Raw genomic sequence first — 26,105 nt, forward strand, 5'->3', positions numbered from 1 at the left:
CGGCGCCCGGGGACGGCGGCGCCCGGGCCCGCGCCTTCCTCCTCCTCCTCCTCCTCCCTCTTCCTCCTCCTCTCCCGCCGCCGGGAGGGATGCTCACCGCCCCGTCCGCTACCCAGCCTTGCACCCGCTCGCTCGCTCGGGACAGGGACCCGCAGGAGCTTTTGTAAGCTGATCGGGCAGGTTGGTTTTGGCTGGCTGCTCCCAATTGCTTTACTGCTGCAGATCTCACCGTGTCACGCAGCCGGCAGCTGACTTGACGTTACCAAACCCCTTCCTTTTTGCAAAGGTTTTCATGCTTTATGGTTAAATCGAGGTAATACGTCTGAGCAAAGCCAGGGAGAGGGGAAAGGAACTGACAGAAGAAGCCAAGGGGCTGCTAGATTTGAGCCAGCTGCTCTCCTCGGGGGCGCTAGCAAACCAAGGCCTGGCTCCTGAGATTTCTCCAAGCTATTAAAAAAGACCGTCGTGAGTTTTTAGCCAACTTCCAACTTCCAGCACCATTGGATGATATGCAGTTTGCAATACATTCTTGTTGGAAAAAAAGGGAGGAATTATGTTTGAAGTGTAAACATTCAAAGTGTAAGCAAGGATTTTCGGGAATTTAATAATTAAACTTGCTAAAAAGTAAGCAGTAAAAGGAATCAAAAGACCAGTTTTATGTAACAGAGAGAGATTCTTCAGGACCCAGGAACTGTTTCTCATACTGCAAGCAGCAGTCCGGTGAGGGCCCATCTCATCAGACGTTTCATAGACTGTATTCACAGTCTCTACAGGACCTTCACTTGAGTCTCGTTACGAACTTGATGCTGAGAAACCGTTTTGGTTCCCTTCCGAGTGTAATCACTTCAGGTCCCTTAAAGTATTCATCTTGAGGGAAAAGAAGTAATGCACAGCCAAATGGGGAGCGTTGGCAGGAGGATTCCTCCAGATAGCAGTGCCGTGAACCGATCCCAGTCGGAGCTGGCTGCCCCGGGAGCCCCCCAGGTGCTGACGAGGGGTAGCTGCTGTCCCGCAGTGCCCTGCCTCCCCAGCAAAGGGGACACGCTTGCTGCTCCTTAACCAGCAGCACCCCTTACCTTTCTCTTCTCCATTACACTCGTCTTTTCATAGCCCAGGTTACATGTCCTGCACAATCTATTACATTGCTTTCATCAAGGTTACCCCCACTGAGAGCTGGCCATGGCATCTGATCCGATTTGGCAAAAAAAAAGAAAGAGGAAAATACTGGGCACGTGAGGAGAGCCCAGCTTCCAAAGCTCATGAGAAGGCCCTGGGTCCAGCACCTTCTGTTCCCTCTGTGCCCGGGTGGGAAGCTCAGACCTGCCCTCACAGGGAAGACAGGCCACTAGAGAGGGCTCTATGAAAGTGTCATTGAAATTTCATATCGCAGGGAGCTGGCCTCATCTGTCAGAGCAATTCCAGCAAGATGAGCTGATGGACCCATTGTGCAGGGCACTGCACACAGGCCCTGGACACAGCCTCTGCTGGGGTCTTAGACTCCAGAACACAAAGAAATTAAGGGAAAGGGATGCGTGTTAAACATAAACCCCCAGGGAATATATAAAAGAACTGATTTCCCCTCTCGTTTTTTATCTATTTCTCTTCTCCCTCCTGTATTTTCTTTCCCCTCTACTCCAGTCCCAAGCACACACAGATGTTATAAACACTGACTCCCCTTGCTCTAATACCCATGAGAGGTTTAGAGCTGAGCCACAACAAATATGCCAGTGAACAGAAATGCATTAAAGGATTAAAGCATTCAATTTGAACTTGTAAAGTTTGGGCTTTGGGGTTAGTTTTTTTCACTGACATGTAATATACCTTTAGTGTAGACAGCAGAGAACAGCAGGGCAGAGAAGTCAAAAACAAAAATAGCTTTAAGTATCACAGCAAACCATGTCACTGAGGAAATGTATAACCATCAATTATGCAAATGGCGACATCAAGTCATTAGCTACAGTCTCCAGATTTTCCTGACCTCTGTCTTAATGGGGACATGCCTCATTTGAAGCACAGAACAAAGCAAACACAAGGTTGGTAAGTGATTGGGGAGTGAAGGCCATGGGGAACACTGAACTTAGATAATCTTTGAAAACATTTGAAGTAGAAAGGAATAAGCAGAAATACATGTCCAAAAGAGCTTAAGGAGCTTACAACACATGGGAAGAGCAGGCACCAGGGAAGAGGTACCAAAATCAAGAAACACAAGGTGAGAGCTGCAGTGAACCGCATTGAGATGTTAGTAATCTGGGAGCTGTGAAACTCATACTGTGCCAGGCTGACTTCAGGTATCAGTGGTGATGGTTTTTCACCTTTCCAAGCTACAGTTACCTCCTGCCCTTCGTTCCAGTTATAATCAGTCCTTGGCCTAAAATAGATTTAAACTTCTCCATGGCAACAAAGGCAAAATCATAATTGGAGTAGTGTTTGTGCTACCTCTAACAATAACACATCACTTCAGGCACTATCATCTTCAGAAGCCAAATAAAAACCACATGTTGAGAAAAAAGTATGAAAAATGCTAATGGAACACAAGACTAGGGAAGTAAGAGGTGAAAGACATATACTGTAGCACTCAAGTTCATTTTCAGCTTAAAATATACTCTCTTTTGTTATGTTCAGTCCCGTTTTACATGACTCGAGCATTAGGTCTCCTAGGCTGAGAGCACTCGACATTAAGATTTTTTTCCTTGATACCTCTGTTTTCATTTGCTTGGTTTTATACCTTTTCTCCTACTTACAACTCTGTAGACCACCCCAAACTCCCATCTTTCTCTTCTTGGTGTTTACAGCCCTTAAACACTGGCAGCTGATTACCGTATCTCCCTTAATGATCGTTTGGCCAGGCTATGCATATCTAATTTCCAGTCATAATTCAATTCCTGCAGCACCCCTGCCAACAGTGAAAGTTATTGTATTACAGACCTTCTAAGGGAAAAGCAAGCAGCTTTTTTTTATACCCCTGCAACATGCAATTAACACAATCCTGACCCCTTTCCCTAGATTATTCATAAAAAGGTCAGATTCATGGCCAGGGTAAACACTCCTCATTTGCAGTGAATTCTCACAGTGTCCCTGACACGGGCAAGAGGTCTGATACCTCCCTCCGACCCCACTGTTGGGGAGCTGAAGCTGCGCTGATCTTCTGCAGTATCACCGTGTCCCTGCAGAGCTGAATACTTCATTCTGCTAACTGAGAATTTGTTAAACACAAGCGTAATAGCAGTAAAAATAGCTTGAATGAACTCTTCAAGTCCAAGGCCTCTCCTGAATGACAGATTGCAGTGTTACTGCCTTCCCATCTTACTCCACCAGAACGAGTTTGCACATCACGGCACACAGCGTATTGCGGTGCAATGAGCTATTGCATCTCGGTGTCTTTACTGTAACATGCATCATATAAAATAACAAATCCAGTACATACAGAGCGTAAAAACAATCACATACAGATTCTGCAATGCTATTGGGACTCATTAAATCAGTTATCCTTAAAAAAATAAAGACAGTGCAAACAGCAGAGAAGGCGCAGACCCTGGCACAGCAGCAGGGCCAGTGACAGCAGTGAGTGCCACGTCCCCCCCAGCGCAGAGCCGGCGCTGTACGTGTCCAGTTGCGTGGCACACACCAGGACGTGCTGCAGCACAGCCCCCCGCCCCGCCGAGACTCAGAACAGAACAGCGCGCTTGGGTTTGCTTTTCAGCACCACTGTCAAACGCTACTGAAAACAGCTCTGCCATTCACGTGGCTATCAAATCTCAGGTTCTGATGAGGAAATCCATCAAGTGTCTTCACAGAGTCATTTCATCAGGGGGAATACTTTACACCTTCTATCCCCTTTTCAGGTCTGGAAAGTACAAAGGTCTCTGTCATTTAGCAGGAGGGAGCAGGGCCGCTACAGAACACAATTAAAAGGGCTTCCAATTAGAGTGACACAGAATGATGGGGTTTATCTGAAATTGGAGGCTAAGCCCAAACAAAAAAAAAGCTGTATTTATTTAGAAACCTGATGCATGGTCAGGAAATGAAATTGTTTCCACCTCATCTGTGGCAGCGTACCTACAGCTGTATGGCTCTACTTCCACAAAAATAAACAAAATCCATTGCTATTTGACAACCAGAATAGCAGCTGCCATATCCACCTTTTCCAGCAGCACTGGGACATGCTGGCAAATGCAGCGCTGTGGGTCACGTTTCTATACTGGGAAGAAGCACCGAAATAATTGTGCACAGAGTCATGCTGCACCTCCGTGATCACCCTCAGTGCCAGTCCTGCATGCACTTCTAACAGAGACTGTATCTATTGAATCCAGAGCCTGGCGCTTGGTATAAATGGGATATAAATCTATCACACATGGTATACATCTAAACTTTATGTTAGTCATCATGTTTACAAGAAATTTACAGGCAGAAAAAAATAAACATGTTATATTAGCTTGCTACATGTTGTTGTAAGGCAAAAACCTCACAATTCAAGACATGAGCCAGTCATTAGTGCATAGGAAGTTTATAAAGTCATTTTGACTATGATTAAGCTTATTTCACCATTGTCTATTACAAGAATACTTCAATCTTCCTCTGATATAATCAGTATTAATGAACTTTGGCAATATACTACTGGACTAACAACCTGCGATATAGCAAGAAAATACCTTTTAAAATACGTTTGCACACCTTTCTCCTAGTTACTCAGTGGAAACAGAGTTCAGCCCAAGAGCATGTTTCCAACACACAGAAACCAAACTGACTGCTCAGAATGTGGACTAACATCAGCACTAATTTATGAGGCTTGGGAGCTGCCAGGACCACTCTCACGGTTTCACTGATGCTCTCACTAGAAGAAGCAGTGAGGCCATGTTACAGACAGACTAATGACTAAATCAGGTTATCTGCTGGGGTGGAAGAAATAGTTTTTATTTCACAGTTTCTTTTGGTTTGGCTGGGAAGTTTTAAGGCTTGAACTGAACTGGCTAAAACTCAACGCAGCTACGGACTTTAACAAACATGGGAAAAACCTTCATTTATAATGTGAGTTTCTGCATTTTCAACAGCAATTTTCTTTTGATGATAGAGCTATATTATTTCTAGTCATGGTCAAATCACTGTAGAGAACAACTTTTGGCTTCACCATTCATTTTTACATAAACCCAAGGCTACTTTGAACATGAAAACCAGCAAGTACCTGCAAGGTGCTGAGCTACGTCCAGAGTTCAGCAAACTTCCAAGGGCAAACATCTTCCTTCTTGATGCTCTTGACAATACTTAATGGTATTAACTGAATGGTTAACACTCTCCACTGCAAAGTAAAATGTCGTAACTGGGAAAGATTTGCTTTCCATCTTTAGGCATAATCCTCTGAAGCGTCCAATCCAGTCAGGAGAAAGAGGAGCTGCATGGGGTCAGTATGCTGTGAAGCTAGACTCTGACTAGAGGCCGAACTCAGAGAATGTTAACACATTGATTCATTTTGGGTGTTCCCCCTGCCCCCAACTTTTGTTTACTTTTGAACTATCTCTATCTCATCACCTCTCATTTCTTCTTGGGATTAATACTGGCATCTTGCTGACTTCACTACATTTTTATTATTCTGTGCTGAAAGAAATCAGCATTATAATGTTATTGTACTGAAGTTATATGTACATGTGTGCTCTGCACTCTGCTGTTTTGCATAATTCTTCCTAAAAGGCTGCTGATCAACTAGCAACTAGCAGGGATGGACACAGCATATCTGCTCCGGCTTCCCTCCTGTCCCCTTCAGCTGGGAGAGAGCTGCTGGGAGGTAGAGGTGGAGCAGTGCAGAGGACAGGTACGCAGTGACTAAAGTAACAGGGTACAGACCAGCTTATGGGTGTCTGGTTTAGAAAACAACATCAAATCAATTTGCTTACATAATACGCAGACTACCGACAATTTGCTTGTATGTTGTCTATGCGTTAAAGCCAGCACAGTCTGCTTAAAAAGTGATTTGGGAGGAGGAGGACTGTCTTCTGCCACCTGCTTGAAGTTGATGTGGGTCTGCAGCAGCATTCTGATTTTTTTAAAAAGCAATGATAAAGGTGACAGTGATGGTGTCGATGGCCACATTCCCAATCAAAAGGATACAAATGACATCTCTGCTTTGAGTTCAAGTGGTCATAATACAAGTTAATTCAAAGAATGAGTGTAAATGGCATGAAACCCTTTGTGGCAGAGGAGCAGCTACTGAGTTTACTGCTTTCACAGACTGTGGCCTAAATTCTCCAAAGTTCAACAGTGAGCGCTGAGGGGAAGACAAAATCAAGCATGTGCCTGCCTCGGTCATGGGGCTTTGGGCAAGTTGGCAGCTCATGCATGTTGGCAGCACCTGTGTGTACTGGTGCAGCCCAGCCTCTGTTGACAGGGGACATCCGAGTGTAACTTAGACCGATAGCCCCAGATTTTGGGCCCTGAAGAAGGTGATCTGGGATGCAGAGAATGTAACTTCTATTTCTGTCACTACCACAGGGCAAGTGGCTTTAGATGATCTATTCCTAACTTCCCATACCTGGTACACAGACACGCCAGCGCCGACTTGATTGGTGAAAAGTTTTGCCTTCTGATAAAACATCCCACTCTGAAACACCTTACACGTATGTGTAAGGTTAGAAATAAAGCTGTGGGTCTGCAGCACAGTGTTTCTGGGTACTCAGATATTACACTGAAGAGAATGAGCTGGGTGGAGGCGAGGAGAGAGAGGAGAGATGAGAAACTATCACTCTTGCAAGAGACATTGAAGAGATTTACAGAGAAAAAAAGTAAATTGGCTTAACAAGATTTTGCCTGCTAAGTCCCCAGGCAGCCTGAAGGACAAAACTTTACCCTTCTTAAGATTCATCTCAGCAGAATAAAGTTTATGAATTTCATGAAAGCAAATATTTGATTCTGAACCTAATGATAAAAGTTAGATGGTATTTTAAGGTCTTGGCCTTACATTTTCATTGTCCTATTACGCAAAAATCCAAGAAAAAACTAGGGAAATGCAATGTTTGTAGTTTGGCAAGAACTCACACACTTGTCTTTTTTGTCCCCTTTAAATACACCAGAGCCCCTTATAAAGGCAAAAAATAATTCATCTGTCCTTTGCCTTGGCTCATGCAAGATGTATAAGCACATTCAAATTTTACAACTTTTACTGTGCAGGTCAGAGATTAATACTGTTTTTTTTCAGTTTATTTGATGCAAAATCCCGAAGGAGTACCTGAAAAAATAAGTGTGCGTGATAGAGAGAATAAAATGAATTGCAAATATGCAGAATTGTTAAGAGCTCAGTGATGTCTCATAGAAATCTCTGAAAAACAGTCTATTTAGAGACCATCCAGAAGTATCAAACGGGAATCCCACTAGGGACAGGCACAGCGCAAGCTGCAGACTGTGAAAGTATTAGGAAGAAAAGGACCAGTCATGCAGTGAGCTCTGCAAAGAGACTTTTGGTAAAAACTGGGTTTGACAAGCTCTAATAATGATCCTCAGAATAATGAATGCTTTTACTCCTCCAGCACATTATTCCCTAGAAGGCAGTAAATTAATGGTGAAGCCTTCTAGGCTTTTTTTGCAGATAAGCAATTGCAGCTAAAGAGAGGCAATTACACAAAAATCCCGTCTCCTATATCTTTGGAAGGTGTGGAAGTGTTTCCATCACCAAAGCAACTGTTCAACCTCAGCACCAGAAGAGTGGAGGAAAAGTCTATGAAATCTGAGTAGAGGACCAAAGTCCCTGAGTACTACCAAGTTCCATTAAGGAGTGGCATGGCCAAAGACCTGTTGTTGGATAACGAGTACCGGTAGCCACGTGGGCTGCTCCCCGGGCTCCAGCCGCCACGGACAGAGGCTGAGTGACGTGGAATGGCACGGGCAGTTTGCAGATGCTGCTGGGGTAAGAGCCTGGTGCTGCTCCACAGCCTGGAGGGAGGAGAAGGAACCTCACCTTCCGGAGACCCACAGCACACTTCTGAAACATTTTTTCTGTTTTTTGTGCATTTCTGTAATTTTGTGCACAGAGAACCAGATTTAATTTGTCATCGCACAGTCATCACATATGAGGCAGATACAGTAAGAATTTAAGCTCCCTTATTTCAGGCCTTTTGCTTTAACCACAAGAACATCCGTCTATGCTATGTAAGAATTAGCCGGAGCATGAGAACTGCATGACACAATCTATAAGAATTATTTTTAATGATGTAGTATTTTTGAAAACAGTTTATGCAAGGATACTTTTAAAAGGAAATATAATGTAACTTGAGTGTACGCTCTGTAGAAAGACAAATACAATTAATTCTTATGTTTCTTAACTGCCTCCTTTTTCACCGCTGTCAGGAAGCCTGCATGAAAATATACGATTTTACACCAATGATGTCTGCATTTTGCTCTTTACCAGATATGACAGTCTGTATGCAACATGGCAATCTGGGAACTCCAAGGGTAACTACATCAGTAGTTTGTGTCACATTGCTATTTTCCATTTTTATTGGGAAGGATTAATTTAGCATTTGAATCAATATGACTGTGTAAGAGCATAAAAACCATCAGGAAAAAAAAGTACAAGTATGGTCTTATGTCTGGTTCAAGGAACACGTGTAGGAAAAAAGGCTGAAAATAGGAAACTCTCCCTATAGAATACAGTTAAACAGACACCAGTATCAATGGCCAAATGCTGAAACTACAGAATTACATGCTCTTTGTTAATTCAAACTTTTAATAGTTGGAGCATGGTGGTAAATAAAAGCACCACATTCCTCATCAGTTGGTATCTTTAAATTAAGGTAGGGTACCTGTGTAAAAGATTTACTTTATTTGAAGAACTCACTGTTGGCTCAGTACTAAGTCCTGTCATGGCATGGAAGAGTAACTCTCACCAATGCAGAAACCAGGAGGTCAATAAAGCACTCAGGAACAGATTTCTGTTCTCACTTGTGCACCTATGCAATAATTAAATAGAATAAAAGAAACAACAAATAGGAATCCCACTTCAAAAATGGATCTTCTGTAAGATATTTACTGTGACATCCAGGAAACCATTATTTTGCAGCTTAGAAGTGAGGAGTTCCAATAACAGACCAGTCAGCTTTTCTTTTTAAAGGGCGAGTTCAACCATTGCATATTCATGCATTAACTTGTATTTCTTTCTAACCTGATGATAAATGACAATGTATTTTAGGTAGTCTTTTCCATTGGACATTTGTTGACCTTTACGTGACTAGAATGAAAGAAAAGTCCAATGTCAACTTTAACCTTTCTATCCAAACATACCACAGGAACGAATACACGTAAAGCAAATCTGAATGTACAGCGAGTTAATCTTGGGCTTTTCCAGACTAACTTTGTACTGTAGTTCTACTTAAATCTGCCCAAATTAGCAACTAAGATACAGGAGCAGGTCCACTCCAATAGCCAGAGACAACCTGCCTTCACAGAATAGGTAAAATGAACTGCTCTTTCCTGGCATGCCTGCAATCCGCTATTACACCACAGCCCTGCCCTCAATCTCCTAGCACAGGTTTGCAAAGTGAGGCCACCCACAGAAAACACTAAACCAGCAAGTTCAGAGCACACACACCACGTGTCTGGTACAAACCTTCATCCTGGCTGTACACTAGGGAGCTTGGGGAGAGTTTTGCAATGTAACATGCTGCGTACATCCTTCCAGCACCCTTCTGCTGAATACTACTGAACACTACCATGAAGTATGCCTTACTCGCTGCTGGCTTCCCAAGCTGTCTGACAACAGGTTTTATCTTATCCTTACAGGATATTACCTGTATTAGCCAAGTACTTCACTAATTTTACTGTTCTTAAGTACTATTAATAAATCTTATCATGGAGTCTCACGAAGAATTACAGATAATGTGGCTTGCCAATGACTTCCCACATCCCATCACGGGAGTACCTGAAATAGCCAGCAAAACATCTCAGTTACAGCACAAGACCAGGTCAGTTACAGATTTCCTGCAGCTGTAGCTGGCGCAGTTCCCACCAGGCAGTATTTTAAGGCCTCCTCCTCTTTTGGCAGACTCTTCTGAGGAAAAACAAGAGCCAAAGCACTGCTCATCATTTCTGGGAAGTGCACCCCTTTGGAGGATAGCAGCACCTGATATTGCCCATGAAGATTAATCTAATAGTCTTTCAACAGAGCTTCTCAAAGGCAAACAGTCCACTTTTGCTGAGATTGAGATTTAAATGAGGCATCTAAACAACACAGCGAGGAGTAGGCAACAGAGAAGGCAAACTGTTTTACCAATGGTAATGCTAAGATTTTAATGTTTCAGGTTCTCCCAGTAACCTTATTTTTACTGAAAAATGAAAAATTGTAGAAGTTGCAGAAAAGAGTTCCCCAAATTCTTAAGGTTTAAGTAAAATTCATCACACCGAATCAGCCATTCATTTCATCAAAATGCAAGTTAGGAGACAAAGTGATTAAAAGTACAGATAAACTCATGGGAGCCAGTAGCAGCTATAAAAGGACTTTCATTTCCCTGGAGAAAGCCTCTAAAACATCCAGAAGGTATTATCAACACAACGTAGAAATTATGGCCAATGCCTGAATAATAGAAACGACTGACCATTGTCCAAGCTACTAAAGGAAATGCAGGATTTGCCATTATTTGGTGTTTTCTTGTCAAAACTTGGTGCCAAGCTGGAAGTCATGTGTTAGCCAAAGAGAGCTTACGCCTTAGCTAAAAGTCAAACAGGCTATATAGGGAGGTCAAACCAGATCCACTCATGCCTTCTACCCTTAAATCCTATGATTGTAAGGAGAGAAGCAGGTTTCCTCCCCCTTCCTCAGCCCTTAAGCAAAACAAGTCTTTTAATCTATTTAGAGGCCCTTTTTGACATTCTTTAGCTGCAGTTTTTCTCAATCAACCTAATCTTTTCCCATCAAGCTCCATGCTAATCCCATTTTGCTCCACTCCTTAAACTAATAAAAGATTAGAGTGACATTTCAGAAAGGGCATCGTATTAAGCAGCTTCTTTCCCATCTCAACAGATCACACAGTACAAAATGTAGTGAACAGGCCATTAATCTTATGGTAATGAGGTGTCAGTCTGAATGGAGACCTCCTCCTTGATCAATATGAAAGGCGCAGGAATAACGCGGGCACTGCTGCTCGCCATCTCTGGCAACTTTGCCAGAAGGCAGCAGATCCATAAAGTGTTGTTGTGATGGTGGCAACAGCTCTTGTCACTACACCGCCCTGCCCTTGACAACAGAGAGCAAGCATACACACTGATCTGTCACCCCCTGTGCTGCCCACACATAACGAGCTTTTCCCTATGTTCTAATTAGTGGCATAAAACTGTTTAACAGCTTCAGCTTTGCTCTAACGTGAAATCAATTAGGATTAGCAGCCACACACAGAGAAATTTTTCACACCTATCCAGCTGGTGAAAATCACTAACAAACTACTTTCTTCATTCCTACAGTGGACAAGCCTTTGCTCTTCCTGTTGACATCCCTGCAGTGGTAGTAGTCAACCTGCTTTTATACAGAAAGAATTTTCTCATTTTCTTAAACAAGTTGCCATTCCCCCCAAAGAAAGCTCTGCACAGCTCCCATGCTCCTGAAGACTCAAGTTTTATCAAGTGCTGAGAAAACTTTCCAGAGGAACTACGAGACCTGTCCTGGCTAGTGATACTTGGCATCCTTTCACTTGCTCTAATAGGATGCTCTTCCTTAAAGAGCGAGGTGGGCTGGGAAATCCAGCTCTTCTGCACACACAATGCCATTAAACTGGACTGAACCTGAAAGGGCTCTATGTGGTCACAACTGCATGTTTACACAGAACAAACTGGAGCAGCAGGGCTTAAAAATAATCAGAAGGGAGTCAATCCCAGGGAAAGGGCTGCTAAAGGAACAGTGGAAGACAGGAGCAGCACATCTCTCTTTCCTAGGGAAACGCCTCTGAGCATGGGTTTCACTTCTACATTTGCTTTTCTTTCTTGTGACTAATGAATAAAACTTGCGGGTTTGGTATCCCGAAAAGTCAAGTGTCTGAAGGTCAAATTGTCCTACGCTCTACCTCTGTAATTTGTGCTTTTTCATGGTTTGTGTAGTTACTACTGATATAGGTAAGAGTCCTAAAAATATTCACCCCGTAGTGGAATTCAGCCCTTCTCCTATTCGACACAGTCTAATCCTGCAGTTGCACAGTCACTGTTCTGTCTTGGTACAGTACATTAATGCTAAATATCAACATCAGAGAAACCGATTATGTGGAACTATTTCACGGACAACATTCACCAGAAACTACATCTTTACAGTAGATGACAAAACACAACATTTTTCTGCAATCACAGTAGGACACAGTATCAATGGTATTGCCAATAAATGCCAGTTTTTGACCACGCAGCCTCTAGCAAAGCCTTTATTCTGATTTTTTTTATCTAATTACATACATAAAAGAGATACAGTGAAGTAAAATAAAAAGTCCTTGTCCCATGCACATTTCTTAGAAAAATCCTACCTCTCCACCTCTTTTTGCAATCAACCGTCTTGGTAAAGCTTAGCTATTTACCTGTATACTGTGGTGGGGGGAGAATTCAGCGTGTCATAGATGAGCCTCACGTGTCCTTGGTACAATTCCAGAGCCAAAGGATCATTGTCTCCTTTGTATAATAAGATGCCGTTGTCCTTGTCCGTTGCTACCTGTGAAACATGAATAACCAGGTGAGGCTGCTTGAGAATGATTAAAAAAGATACAAACATATATTAAAAATCATACCAAAATCATATATGCAATTCAAATATGATTTAATAAATCATATTTATTAGCAACAAAGAGAGCAAGAGCCATGAGACACAAAAAGGTCTTGGTGACATTGAGTGGGCTCATATACAAACAGGTTGGCCTCACTGTAAGGGATGGCTCCTTTGTTTCAAAAGAGAACTAGTTTTCAGGAGGTGAGAGCTGCAATTTATTTGATTCCTGTCAATAGACTGTTGCTGTATTTTTGGCCACACATGAATTTATTTCTCAGCGACTACCCCAGCTTGAAGTGGAGGTTTAGAAAATCAGCTCTGGCAGTAGGAGGAGTGTGTCACAATTACAAGGAAACAAATTTCATCAGGCGCTGATCTGTTCACAGACTTCCTATGAACACAGAGAAGGAAAGAAGGACCTGTCCCCACATCTAGCATAACCATGAGTTATTCACTGAATCCAAGTTGCTAGCGAGTCATGCTGATTTCAAATGGGACATTTAGAGAGTCAGGAAGAACAGAGTAGCCCTCGTCCCTCTAGCTTTGATGTACATCAAGAAACAAAAATTTGAACACTGAATCAAAAAGCGAGGACTCTGCTTTCCCAGTCTCCAGCTCTCAAATATCCCTATGGTACAAAAGAAAAAGAAAAAAAAGAGTCAAAATGGGATTTTTGGATACAACCTGCCTGTTATTTTCACAGTGCATATTTCTTGAGATTTCTTGCTTATTTTTTTATAATGGCTGTTAAATGCCAAAACTAAACAGTAAATTTAAAAATCTGTTTCCATTTATATATATTTAAATACTACCCTTTTGCCCCTAAAAGATTTTTTTTTCTTGAGCACTTTTTAATAAGATTTCCTCTATCTGTTCTTAATAATGAATGTTATATTCTAATTTTAATTCACTAGTGATTAATTACTGGATGCAAGAATAATATTCAGCCTGGGAAACAAGCAGTGAGAACGTCATCTGCATGTGCTTTCTGTGATAATCAGTTTTATTCTTCAAGCTATGGCTGATGTAATGTGTTTTGTACACTTAAGAAGACAATGTCCAGATTTTCAGCTTTAAAGTTGACCTATAGCATTTGGAGCCTTTGGGGAGCCATATTCTAGAATGCCCATATTTTAGAATCTCTTTTGTGATATTAAATAAAAGGGGATTTTTAAAGAAAAACTGGAATTTCAAGTATAAATGAATCAGCTTCATTTTCATATGAACTGTATACTCAAGCTATTAAAGAAAAGATAAATATTAATTATGGATTTTTTTCATTAGAATAAACTTTGCAGGAACCACCCTTCAAAAATCTATTCCTAATGTGGAAACTCAGTCCTCTTTCCCATGTCTTGACATTGGTATTTTAATTACAACCAAACTCCATCAAGTAAGTCTACAATATGATTTCCAACTGTGGAATACAATCTTTTCAAACTGAGAAAATAAATGCAATAAAATAAACATGCAGGGATGATTTTTCTTCTCACATCTTTTGAAATGTTATGCTTCATTTGCAGGGTGAATCTAGCGTAGAAATAGTCCAGATTAACAATCAGTGGCCTAAGAAAGAGATGTATCATGTTATGTATGTGCTCCACACATCCCGTTTATTAGAAAACTTATACAGCGAGAAATGATTCCCTCATTTACTTTGGGATATTAGGGGGAAAAAAAGAGAACAGTTTAATGCTTACTTGATTGTGTTTGCAGATAACTTCCAAATCACTTAAATATCATATTGGACTAAGTATCCAAAATACCTTTGATTCACAACCACAAAGACGACAGTAGTGGCATGGCACCCTTGGTATCTATTTTCCATTGTCTTCTGAACCTTAGACCTCAAAACAAATTTAGGTGTAACTACAGGACTGTAACAAAATCCCAGGCCTTTTATCTACTGAATGTGCACAGTAAAAGAGTAAGCAAAATATTGTCTGGAAAGGCCATTTAGAGCAGCCTCTTTTAATAAGTGTTCTAATATGAAGCACTAATTACTACAGGATGAAACACAATGCTGTAAATCCGTAAGAAGACAGGGAGGTTTCCTGAACCATCTCTAGTTACGTTGCCAGTCTGGGAATAAGAGAGTGGTGAGACTCTGGAGGCAGGATATGCGCCCACAAAGGTAAAGCAGTGCCTTAGCTGCTCCTTAATGCTTCAGTAATTTTAGAGCAGACAGCTGGCTCACAAGTTGACTCTAACTTTGTCAGCATCTTGGCCAATAGACCCTGTTCCTTCAGAATGAAAAAATATATACATCTATATATATTATTGCTTAGAAGAGCACTGGGCTGGCAACTGATGTTCTGTGTGACATACCTGGAGGGAGATGTTTGCCTGAGGGCGAATTTTGGCTGATGGCAGCTCCACATAGGAATCCTTCCCAACGAAGTTGACTGTGATGAGCTTCTCGCATTTCTGCCCAGCAAAGCCAGCAAGGCAGCGGCAGACGGGCTCGTGGTGCACGACGATGCACTGGGCCCCATTCTGGCACTCGTAGTTATCACATGGGCTCGTCTGGAGAAGAACCATTGGTGGAGGAGTTTCACAGAAGAGTCCACTGAAGAAGGTAAAGGAAAGAAAAAGCAGCCTCAATTATCACCGTTTTTTTAAGGAAGGAAAACATTTTCAGGTGCTGACATTATACTACTATGGTGGTATAGCTGCTCTGAGATTCAGCTATCATGTGCCTGCTTTACTGTGTGAAAGCTGTACAGCATAGTGCTGTACAGAAATCCCCATGCTGGGTCTGAACGAGCCAGTTCAAATACTGAAAGCAATTTGTACTGCACTTTGCACTGGTTCCCTAGCTCTGGAAAGTACAGCAGTCTGTCTAAAACAGCTTCCATCCCATGCTGTGCCGTGCAGAGGTTCCCAGCAAAAACTGGGAGCCATGTAAGCCCAAACTGGAGATTTCCCCATCCTAGGCTTTGTGATTTGAGTCACCTATGCTGTTGTAAGTGGCAAGCAAGTGGAAAATCCTCTATTTTTAGTGTTCTTTACAGCCTCCTCGTTTGGTTTACTGTATGTCAGAGAGTGTATCATCAACAGATGGGCAACTGCTAAAAGGCTCAGAAGCAATGCACTGATACCACACTATTTGCTGGGCAGCTTCCCTGAATTGGTTGTTTCCAACAGCATCAGGATCATTAACTTTATTTTAGCTGAGTTCGTGGTTGGCAATGTCCTGGATCAGAAAAATGCAAAGGAAACGAAGCTTCCCCAGAATCAGAGGTAGCTGAAAACCAAATACTAGATCTGAGTACTGGTAAACTCGAATCATATTCAGATCTGGAGGAAAGTGCTGTGGTTCAATCTTAACTATATGAGAGGCTGACCAGAACCCACATGTAGGAACCTCTGACCTCTGAGGCTTGGGCCACATCGCCCAGAAGCAGCAACGGCTCAGTCCCCAGGCTGCCTTCTTGGATTCAGCATGGCTGCACACTTCATAGGTTATTTGCTGGAATGACTCAGCTATGCTGAAATACCAACACCAGCATAGAAGGAGCAGAGAAAATGGAGAAAGTGCAAAAAGCTGCAGTCATCTTTCAAGTGATGTCATGTGTTGGACTAAACTGCAAAAAGTAAATGAAAAACCTCTGCCCCGTACACCCACTGGGCCTGCGCAATCAATGGGTACAGCAAAGGGACTGGACCAGGCTCGCTGGCTGGCTGCACACGGTATGCCCCTGCACCTATATCCCAAATTTCTCATTACAGCCACTGCCCAAACCCAACAAACCCTTCCTGTACTGATGAGAGAACGTAAACTCTTTGTGTTGAGTTCTGTGACTGCTTGAAAATGTGTAGACAGTAAAATGATGAAAAATGGGTAGTTAGTGTGTAGGGAGGGTGCGTCAGGCTGTGCTGCGGGGAACGCCGTGGGGATAGCTGCAGCGAGGGCTGTGGGCTCAGGCTGCTGCACCACCTCTCTGTGCTACACAGCGTTCGTCAGCACAGTGGCAGAGGGCTTTCCAGGAGAGGACTGTGGCAGACCCATTCATGCAGTGAATAACCCATCAGCACAGTCCTGGAACAGTGAAATTCCTCTTGTCTCACCAGGAATTTCCTGCCATTCAGGGAGCACTTTGTGGAATAATAGCACTCTTATAAAAGCAAAGAGAAAAAAAAGCCAAAAACCTCACTCCTCTCAGTAAAGCAGGTGAGACTTGGAAGCTCTGTGAATTTCTAGGCAACCTTCCTAGATACAATTAGAACAGAAACCCAAGCCATTACCCTGCAGTAAATAGTACCGATACAAGATGTGCAAGAACAGCAAATAAAACAGCCATAACATACTCAAGACCAATCTTGCTTAGCCACAGAGACCAGAACCTGTTGCCTCTTTAACAGGAGGAAATGGGGATGACTGCTTTCCTTTTTACATTTTCTCACGTGAAATTTTGCCCAGAGTACCACAGCTCTATCTTTAGCGCTGTGTGGAATGAGAGCCCAAACCTCGCCCTGTCCCTGTTCTCCCAACACACACCACTCTCTAGTCTGCCTCTGGGAAACACGAAAGAGAGAGAAATACACAACAAAATATGTATGGGCTAAATCCTGAACTGCATCAAAAGCAATGGACTTGCTCTGCTTTTCTATCATGTCTGAGAAAAGAGACACGGGGCTTTACATTACTGCTTTTACAAAAGGCAGACCTGAAGAATGCCTTGAAAGCTGCAAACATTTGGGATTTGCACCTGGAATAAGGCCAGAAAAGCTCTCCTTTAACCACAGCTGCTATCCAGCACGGAATACCCTAACCAGCTTCCTAACTTTGCCCAAATCTGTATGTTGGCCTTGTACACGGTGATGTGGGTATGGCAAACAAAAATCCGTTCCACAGGAGTAAGCACAAGGAGGGTGAAAACCACTGCTGGGAATTTCCAAGGCCTAAAGCAGAGTGCCGTGCTGGCCTCTCGCCGCTGCCCTGAGAGCACACCCAGCAGGGACTGTCCCGCTCCAGCCCTGGTGTCACGCAGGCTTGGCTGGGCTCCTGGACACAAACACACAGATGTTTCCTTCTCAGCCAGAACCGCCTCTTGGTACTTTTCAGGATAAATTGCTTTTCAACACTTTTCTCATTGCATTGCCCTAAACTTCCTTTATTCACCACAAGGACGGAGCGATGTTTCACAGCCAGCCTCCCCATGCCCATCCCACCGCTACCTCACCGCTGTAAGGGGCAGGGAGCTGTGGTTACCAGGGTCCCCTTATCTCCCCCCACTGCCCGGGTGACACTTAGTGCCGTAAGTGGGCACAGTCACAGGCTGCTAATACTATCAGCATTGGGGGTTCGGGGTGGGGGAGCAAACCACTCCCTGTCAGCCAAGTGGTAAATATCATCTACAAGAAGAGCATAATCTTGCATAGGGACAAGCCAATCCATTCATTTAGACAAATGTATCTCAAAAGTGTAATCTGGCAGGCAATACTGCTGGCAATCAATAAACCCCATTTACTTTGCTCCAAGGAGTATTTGGAGGAGATGTACAGGGTCAGTAGAGTGGGCAGCAGTGGAAAGGGAAGCACAGCAGGCAGGACAGTGTGGGGGATTAACTGCAAATGGGTGTATTGGGTTTGTGTGGCCAGGTTGGTAGCGGGGGGGCCACAGGGGTGGCTTCTGTGAGAAGCTGCTAGAAGCTTCCCCTATGTCTGACAGAGCCAGTGCCAGCTGGCTCCGAGACAGACCTGCCACTGGCCAAGGCTGAGCCCATCAGCAATGGTGGTAGCACCTCTGGGATAACAGATTTAAGAAGGGAGAAAAAACCTGCACAACAGAAACTGCAGTGGAAAAGAACAATGAGAATATGTGAGAGAAACAGCCCTGCAGACCCCCAGGTCAGTGCAGAAGGAGGGGGAGGAGAGGCTCCAGGCGTCGGAGCAGAGATTCCCATGCAGCCCGTGGGGAAGACCTTGGTGAGGCAGGCTGTCCACCTGCAGCCCGGGGAGGACCCCACACCGGAGCAGAGGGATGCCTGAAGGAGGCTGTGACCCTGTGGGAAATCCGTGTTGGAGCAGCCAGGACCTGTGGCTCCATGGAGAGAGGAGCCCACGCTGGAGCAGGTTTGCTGGCAGGACTTGTGACCCCACATGGGACCCACGCTGGAGCAGTCTGTGCCTGAAGGACTGCAGCTTGTGGAAGGGACCCACACTGGAGCAGTTCGTGAAGAACTGCAGCCTGCGGGAAGGACCCACGTTGGAGAAGTTCGCAGAGGATTGTCTCCCGTGGGAGGGACCCCATGCTGGAGCAGGGCAAGAGTGTGAGGATTCCTGCCCCTGAGGAGGAAGGAGTGGCAGAGACAATGTGTGATGAACTGACTGTAGACCCCATTCCCTGTCCCCCTCTGCTGCTGGGGAGAGGAGGTAGAAAAAATTGGGAGGAAAGTTAAGCCTGGGAAGAAGGGAGGGGTGGGGGGAAGGTGTTTTAAGATTTGGTTTTATTTCTCATTATCCTGCTCTGATTGGGTTGGTAATAAATTAAAATAGTTTCCCCAAGTCAAGTCTGTTTTGCCTGTGACAGTAGTTAGTGAGTGATCTCTCCCTGTTCTTATGTTGACCCATGAGCCTTTTGTTATATCTTCTCTCCCCCGTCCAGCTGAGGTGGGCAGTGATAGAGCGGCTTTGGTGGGCACCTGGCATCCAGCCAGGGTCAACCCACCACAATGGGAAGTGGTTGTCTTTGCTCAGTCTGATATGTTTCTCAAAGTAAATTTGTTCTTGGGAACATTCCTTTGTGAACAAACCTAAACTATGAATTAGTTACAGACTAAGAGACTTTTCCTTCCTGAGACCCTTTGCTGAAGCTTCTTGACAAACCCCCACAGGCCACCCCGTTCCTGGAGAGTGAGCACAGCACCTCAGGGGGCATGGCACCACTCAGCAAAAGATGGTTTGGATTCCCCTTTCCAAGAAAACAAGGGAATATTAAAAAAAATAGCAACAACCTCATGGGAAGACAGATACACAGAAAGCAATTCTTGCCAATTTAAGGTAGTTACTGTAGTAGCTGCCTATCAGCACAGCAGTCAGACCCAGCCAGAGCTGATGACCTGAGGACACATCAGCGCCACGTCCCCATTGCTAGCCAGGCACTAAAGTGGACTGTCCGATTGAAGCACTTTCCTGTTCAAAGCCTTGTTTCATGAAGCGTGTGATCTCTCTCTCCAGCGCATGGCTTTGTGGCTGGCTGGCAAACATGTCAGGAGAGGCAGCAATGGGATCAAACTAGGGTCGGTCCCACAGATGGCTGTCACCCCTGGCCTGACATCAGGTGTAATTGTTTTCCAGAGGCGACTAGCAGAAAGGAGCACTCCTAACCCAGCCCATTAGCTTTGTTCTACCTAATGGCAATCATTTTGTTTTGTCTGTGAGCATCAAATAGAAAGCAGAAGGAAAGTCAGTGTATGTAATTCTGATTTCATGGAAGTTAAAAATAATAATAATAATAAATCCATGTGACCCACCACAGCCTCCACTAACAGAAAGCAAATGTTGCAAGAAGCCAGTGTGTCTGTGCTTGGTGCTGCTCTGAAAGATCCCCTGAGCTCCTAGTACAGCTCCTGCACAATCCTTCCTTGCTGTGAAACCCCTTCAGTGGGTGGCTTTACAAGTGCAGCTGTTCTGCTACTGGCACCTAGAAGTTACATTAGCAACAGTGTCTGTCAAGGCCTTTTCTTTTTTTAATTTAAAATATATTTTTAGAAATAATTAGTACTATTTATTTTCCTGGCAGTGGAATGTGGAGCACAGCCTGACTTGCATAGCTTGGCCAAGACCATTCTGCCTGGTACGATCTCATTTATTTAAATAATCACTGCTGAGTTTCTTGCAGCAAACTCTCCCAGTGGGGAACACTGAAGCATCTACACAATGGAGGAACAGTGCTTTCTATCGAGCTCAGCAGCCTTAATGTGTGCGTCCCCACTAGAGCAACATTTATCAGGACACCACCACTGTGAGGCTGATTGCTAGAGGGAAGGTTTGATAAGTTAGGTTTTATCCAATGGTGCTCACAAATTCTCAAAAATGTTTTCATCTGCAGGGGGTAAAAAAATGTTATTTTGGGAAGAAAACACTGAAAACTTTTCAGGAAGAAAGTATGAGTGATAAGGAGAGGTGCTGCATGGAGCCCAACTACACATGAACAGTGAATAGGAGATGCTAAGATGGGAAAACAGGTGTGGGTATGTTGGTACTATTGCTTATTGGTGCTGTCATCAGAGGTGTGTCATCGTGCATATGAGGCCCTAAATTGTTAAGAACTACTGCAGTACCGCTTGTTCAACTGTGCAAGGATGTAAGTTTTAACATCCTTATTAATGTGTGACTCCAAGTGGCTCTGACATATAGCACAGTGACAACCATAAAGTTGTTATAGGTCTATGCATTTATTACAACAGTGTGAGCTCCAGATAACTGGGAGGTCACTCTGCAAACTCACTGCTGGGAAATAATTCCTGATACTTAGCCAAAAAACTTTATTAATCATCATCTTAGGTCTCCTAGTTACCGTTGTCAGACCACCCCTTGTGTTCTCTCTTTTTCATCAACACTTGCAGCCTTCAAATACTTGCAAAGTTATCTCCTTGCTGCACAGCCCAGCACCTGAGGCACACTTTCTGAACAGTTGAGTCTATAATCCTGAACATCAGAAGGCTGAACTCGATCAATCACAATCTTTGCAATTGCAATCTTAACAGGGGAAAAAAAAAATCAGACCCCCCTTCAGAGCAGCAGGCCTTTAAACTACAGAAGGCTGGAGTCATGAAAAGAATAATGAGCAGATCATATTTTGTTAGCAGAATTTTAATCCTGAAATCAAGCAAGATCAGGGACTATTCAGCATGGAGAACACAAAGGGCTTCAGCTTGCTCTCTGCCTTGGCACGGTGAGCCTGTTAGTGCCCACTGTGATGTTTTTCTCCTAAAAGACCCTTGCTCCCTTGCATCTTGCACAGGAAATTTAGGGAGCTGGCATGGACTAGTGTGAAAAAAAGAAAGCAAACAGGAGACCTCAAGTTAATCCTGGCTCTGCTGTTGACAGGCAGCGGGATTACTTTGCTTGCCCTAGTCTACCTTGGGCTATGAAGTGCTGTCTAAGCCAGTAGTTGAGTTTTGGAGCTTTGTGTAGAAAGACGTTTCCTCTCTTGGAGGACTTTTATTGGAATGAAAGCCCCTCATTTAAGCGAGGGAGCAGGCTGGGCTGTTCCAGGTTCTGCTCTTGAAGTCCTTGGTGTGAGATCAGCCAACCCAGGGCACTGCCTAAATTGCCAGTAGAGCTGCTTGGTACACGGGAAGGGACCCAGACCAGTCTCCCACCTACTCTTGCTGCTCCGCTCAACTGTGTCACAACTCAAAACATCTGCCAAACACTGTGACCCTGCCTTCCGGGAAAAAAACCCTCACATTCATCACTGCCTAGTACTGACATGTCTTAAAAATCAGGGGACCTGCAGCAGAAGTCTCACAGTCACTACCATCTGATGACAGGCTCGAGTTACCCTTGACTCCAGATACGGCTTTGCAATCCCATTCCTCAACTTGAACAATTAGATAACATTGAGCATTTACAATTCCACTGTGGGACAGCCACTTGTTATTCTTACCAGTCACCAATTCGCAAGATCCCTAAGGCCATCAAAAGGATTGAAGTGGAGAATGAAACATGGAGAAAAGGTTATGAATTTGAAATTCAGTGGATATCTGATATCCTGTAAATAACAAGTCTGATTCTGAGAAACCACGGGCTGACATCATGTTATATATCAATGCCTATTCAGGGAAGGCTGTCTGCTTTGCAATAAAAATGTGTGTTGAGAGGGAAAAAAACCCCAAAACCAGCAAGGATGAAAGCAAGAAGAATGAAAACAGTTGCAGATAGAAAGCAGAGAAAATGATTTATAAGTGTTCCTGCAATTTCTGCTTTGTCAAGACTGATCTTTTCAGGTACTCCTTCTTTGTCTCATGTGTGTATTTCAAACACAGAAAAGGTTTAGCTGGAAGGAAGCAGTATCCAGCCTCAGGCAATGATTAGTGAATCCATTTGGAGCAGCACACTTATCTTTGACAGACAGAGAGATTTCCAGGAGTCAGATATATTGGCCACTGTCAGAATCAGAGACTGGAAATTTACAGCCCAAATTGTACTGAGCCCATCCACCAACAGGTACAGAGACACTGGCACAAAATCTTCAGACTCATGTTTTCTTGCAGCCAGGCCTGAGGGTTCATATATGTAATTGTATTATCCTTTGCTCACTCTCGCACATGCAGAGTTTATCTCCATATAATTCATGTGAGTGTATTACCTAGTGTTTTATCAGGAAAGGCTGGGGTGGGCAAGCAGGCAAACTAACGCAGCACTGCACAAAAGGCAAATTGCTGTTTTCAAAGCAAGAATTGTCAACACCCTGTATTCAGTTAACTCAGTAAGACCTACTTCAGCTACAAGACTGGAAGTACTGAGCCATCCATTCACATAGGAAAGACAGATCGATACCGTATCTAGAGGCTGATTAGCTCTAAGGATGAAAGCAATTAAAGAAAGTGCCCCAACACCATGTAGAGAAGACAGTCTGGGGGAAGAGTTGACTCTCACGTACCTGAAACCCTGAGGACAGACGCAGGTGTAGCCATTGACTGCATCTACGCAGACAGCTCCATGGCGACACTTATGGCCCACACAGTCGTCATCATCAATTTCACAGTGTTTTCCACTGTAACCTGGCAAGCACTCACATCTGAAATACAAGATTGCTGTTAATAGCTTGTTTCAACGTTCACAACAATAGCACACACAGGCAGCTTAGCACCAATCCGATTTGAGATGGAAAGGTGTTAGCAATTATTCCTGGAAACATCAAGCACAGTTCTTGCCATCAGAAATGCTCAAGTCCCTCCTCTGTGTCTGCAGCTGAGGTTCTGCAATCTGCTTAAATTCAAGCTGAGCAAAGCGATACTGTAGTAATGCTTTTCCCCAGCCGAGCCTGTGGAGCAAGGTACTCATATAGTGGTCTCTCAGTTATGCTAACGATGACAACGTCTTCCCTAACCTTACAGACGCAAAGGGCAATATTCTGCAAGAGCAGTTGCTCTGATGTCTCAGACTATGATTTTGCCAATATCTGCGCACTGCTGAGTGTCTGAGGTTGGCCCTGCACAGCTACACAGAGCGCAGTAAGGTTTCACATTCCAAATGGAAGCAATCTGCAAGCAACCCATAAAAGTCAGCAAATTTAAAGAAAAAGACCATCAGTTTTGAGATGACCACCTGTTTGCCGTTCATTTGCAAGGCATAGCTAATGTTGCTGCAACCACAGAAAGCTGTCTTTGAAGCCTGTCCTTTCCTGTGGTGACGCTCAGGCAAAGCGTGTACCTGCTGCTATGGGGTAATGCCATTCATAGGAGCAGCACAATGGGATGCACCCAAACTTGCAGATATTGGCTTTTTATTTTACTTTAGACAATTCTCAAGTTTGTTGTACAAGGGCTGCATCAGCATTTCTATTATAAGCCTTGCAGAAGTTTATAACCTGACAAGAGAAAATACATCCCAAAGTCTCTGACTTGGAACAGATCTTTTGGGAACGCTGAACAGCCTCTTTTTGAATCTATAGTGTAGACAATGTTTAGTCATGAACACGCTTTAGTCCATAAAACACGTTTTACTCCTCCCAGCTGGATGTTACCGCACATCTGGAAAACAAAAGGCATATCACTTCAACCGAAACAAGGGAAGAGCTACAGTTAACTTCAGCAATAAAAAATAGGTCTGTGCTCTTGCTAGAGGCCCTTGTTTGGACCCAGCATGCTTGCCACCGAGAGCTGGAAGAGGAGAAGCATTATAAAGCTGAGGGAGGCGGCATCAGGAGGGAAACTACAGCTCCACCGACCCATTCTGCTGGCCTCCTCCTCCTCCCTGCTGGCAGCCTGGCGGGGTAAGTGCAGGAGGAGGCTCCTTGTGGAAAATCTCTTCAGAGGAACTGGATGCATGGGAGCTGATGAGGAAAGATAGTTCCACTTTCCAGGCAGATTTGGTGCCGAGTGACAGTGTGTTTTGGCTCCTGGCCACTCCTCAGCTCGTCAGGGCAAGGTCCTGTGTGTGCTAACGAGCAGTGAAAGGCTGCCGCAGCATCGGGGCTTCAGCAACCACCTAGCTCAAGCACCGAGAAGAACGTGACCTTCAGTCTCCATTTCAAAACATGGCTTGTGACTGGCTAAAAAAAGGAGGAAACAGGGCAAAGCCTATTAATCTGTGGGCTGTAGGATGGATAACATTATGTAGATACATATACTTTCTTTTTCCATCCTCCCTACAGGAGAGGCCCCATCATGACCCTCCACAGCCACAGGATGGTTGATGTTCCAGCTCTGCACGCCTGAATTGCTTTTTTTCACCCTGGCCGCTCAGGGAATACTGTGATTAACATAACGGAGATGACAAAACAGAGCAAAAAGCAAAAAGTGTTCCTTCCCCAAACCATAAGAAGCGGGCAACATTTTTTGGCAACATTTTAGTCACACCTGCAAGCAAATAATGTCAATCAAAAGACTTTGTGGGGGGAACTGGCAGCATTTAATCCTGTTGCTTTTTATTGATCCCTGCAGTCCTAATATAAAGTGATGTAATAATGAACGATGTGCAGTTCCTTATTCAGGGCTGCCATGCATCAATTTTATGATGTGTATTGGCTATCTCAGTAATGACAGAACCACCACTTTTCTCTGCAGGGCTGCATTAAATCAGCATTTTAAGCTGTCAGGTAATAATTCCAAGCTTTAGAATAATAAAGTATATTTATACCATGCTCCAAGATCAATACAGTGAATGGAAAAACATGCTCCTTTCCTGAAGTTGTTTTTTTAGAAGTCATTTCATTGTGTTAAATGGTATTTTTTTGATTTTTGTTTTGTTTTGTTTTCTGGCATACAGAAAGCTACTCTTCTACTACAGTAACAGCACAGTAAAGATGTGGAGGCTGGAAATGAGGAAAGCCACCTGCATTTTTAGCTTAGAAAGCAAAGAGCTCTGTGCAGCCAAACACACACTAAAATTGTCCCATTTGCTTCCAAGCTTGGCTTTCCCCTTAGAAACATGGAATTCCTTTTGGGTCAGTCATCTCTGAGCTCTTAATGTGTCACATCTACGCTGAAGCTACCAAAAGATGCATGCCTGGAGTATAGCAGGTGGGAAACTCAGCCACGAGTGCCTCACCCAGCCTCCTCCTAGAAACCCAAGGTCTCCCCCACCAGGGAATGATGGCTTGTTAGTTCCATCCCTGTCCTGCATAGTGCCAGCAAGTGACGGAGTATCAGCAAAAGTATGATGCAGTAAAGAAGGCGGCAAAGAAACTTTCATATTCAAATCCTGGTAAGAGAGTAAT

The 26,105-nt window shown here is 43.8% G+C and overlaps 1 protein-coding gene across 4 annotated transcripts in view; it reads right to left on the reverse strand.

Moving 5' to 3' along the window:
• Nucleotides 1–26,105, reverse strand: part of SLIT3 (slit homolog 3 (Drosophila)) — a 531,488-nt gene that overhangs the window by 10,942 nt on the left and 494,441 nt on the right. For all 4 annotated transcript variants that reach the window (XM_010579134.1, XM_010579133.1, XM_010579136.1 and 1 more), the window contains 3 exons: nt 23,325–23,462; nt 15,038–15,278; nt 12,525–12,655 (listed from right to left, as the gene is read on the reverse strand). In XM_010579134.1, the coding sequence (XP_010577436.1) occupies nt 12,525–12,655; nt 15,038–15,278; nt 23,325–23,462 (510 nt within the window). The remainder of the gene's footprint in view (nt 1–12,524; nt 12,656–15,037; nt 15,279–23,324; nt 23,463–26,105) is intronic.

This window comes from Haliaeetus leucocephalus, unplaced genomic scaffold (genome assembly GCF_000737465.1).
Source record: "Haliaeetus leucocephalus isolate CR32 unplaced genomic scaffold, Haliaeetus_leucocephalus-4.0 Scaffold656, whole genome shotgun sequence".
NCBI lineage: Eukaryota > Metazoa > Chordata > Aves > Accipitriformes > Accipitridae > Haliaeetus > Haliaeetus leucocephalus.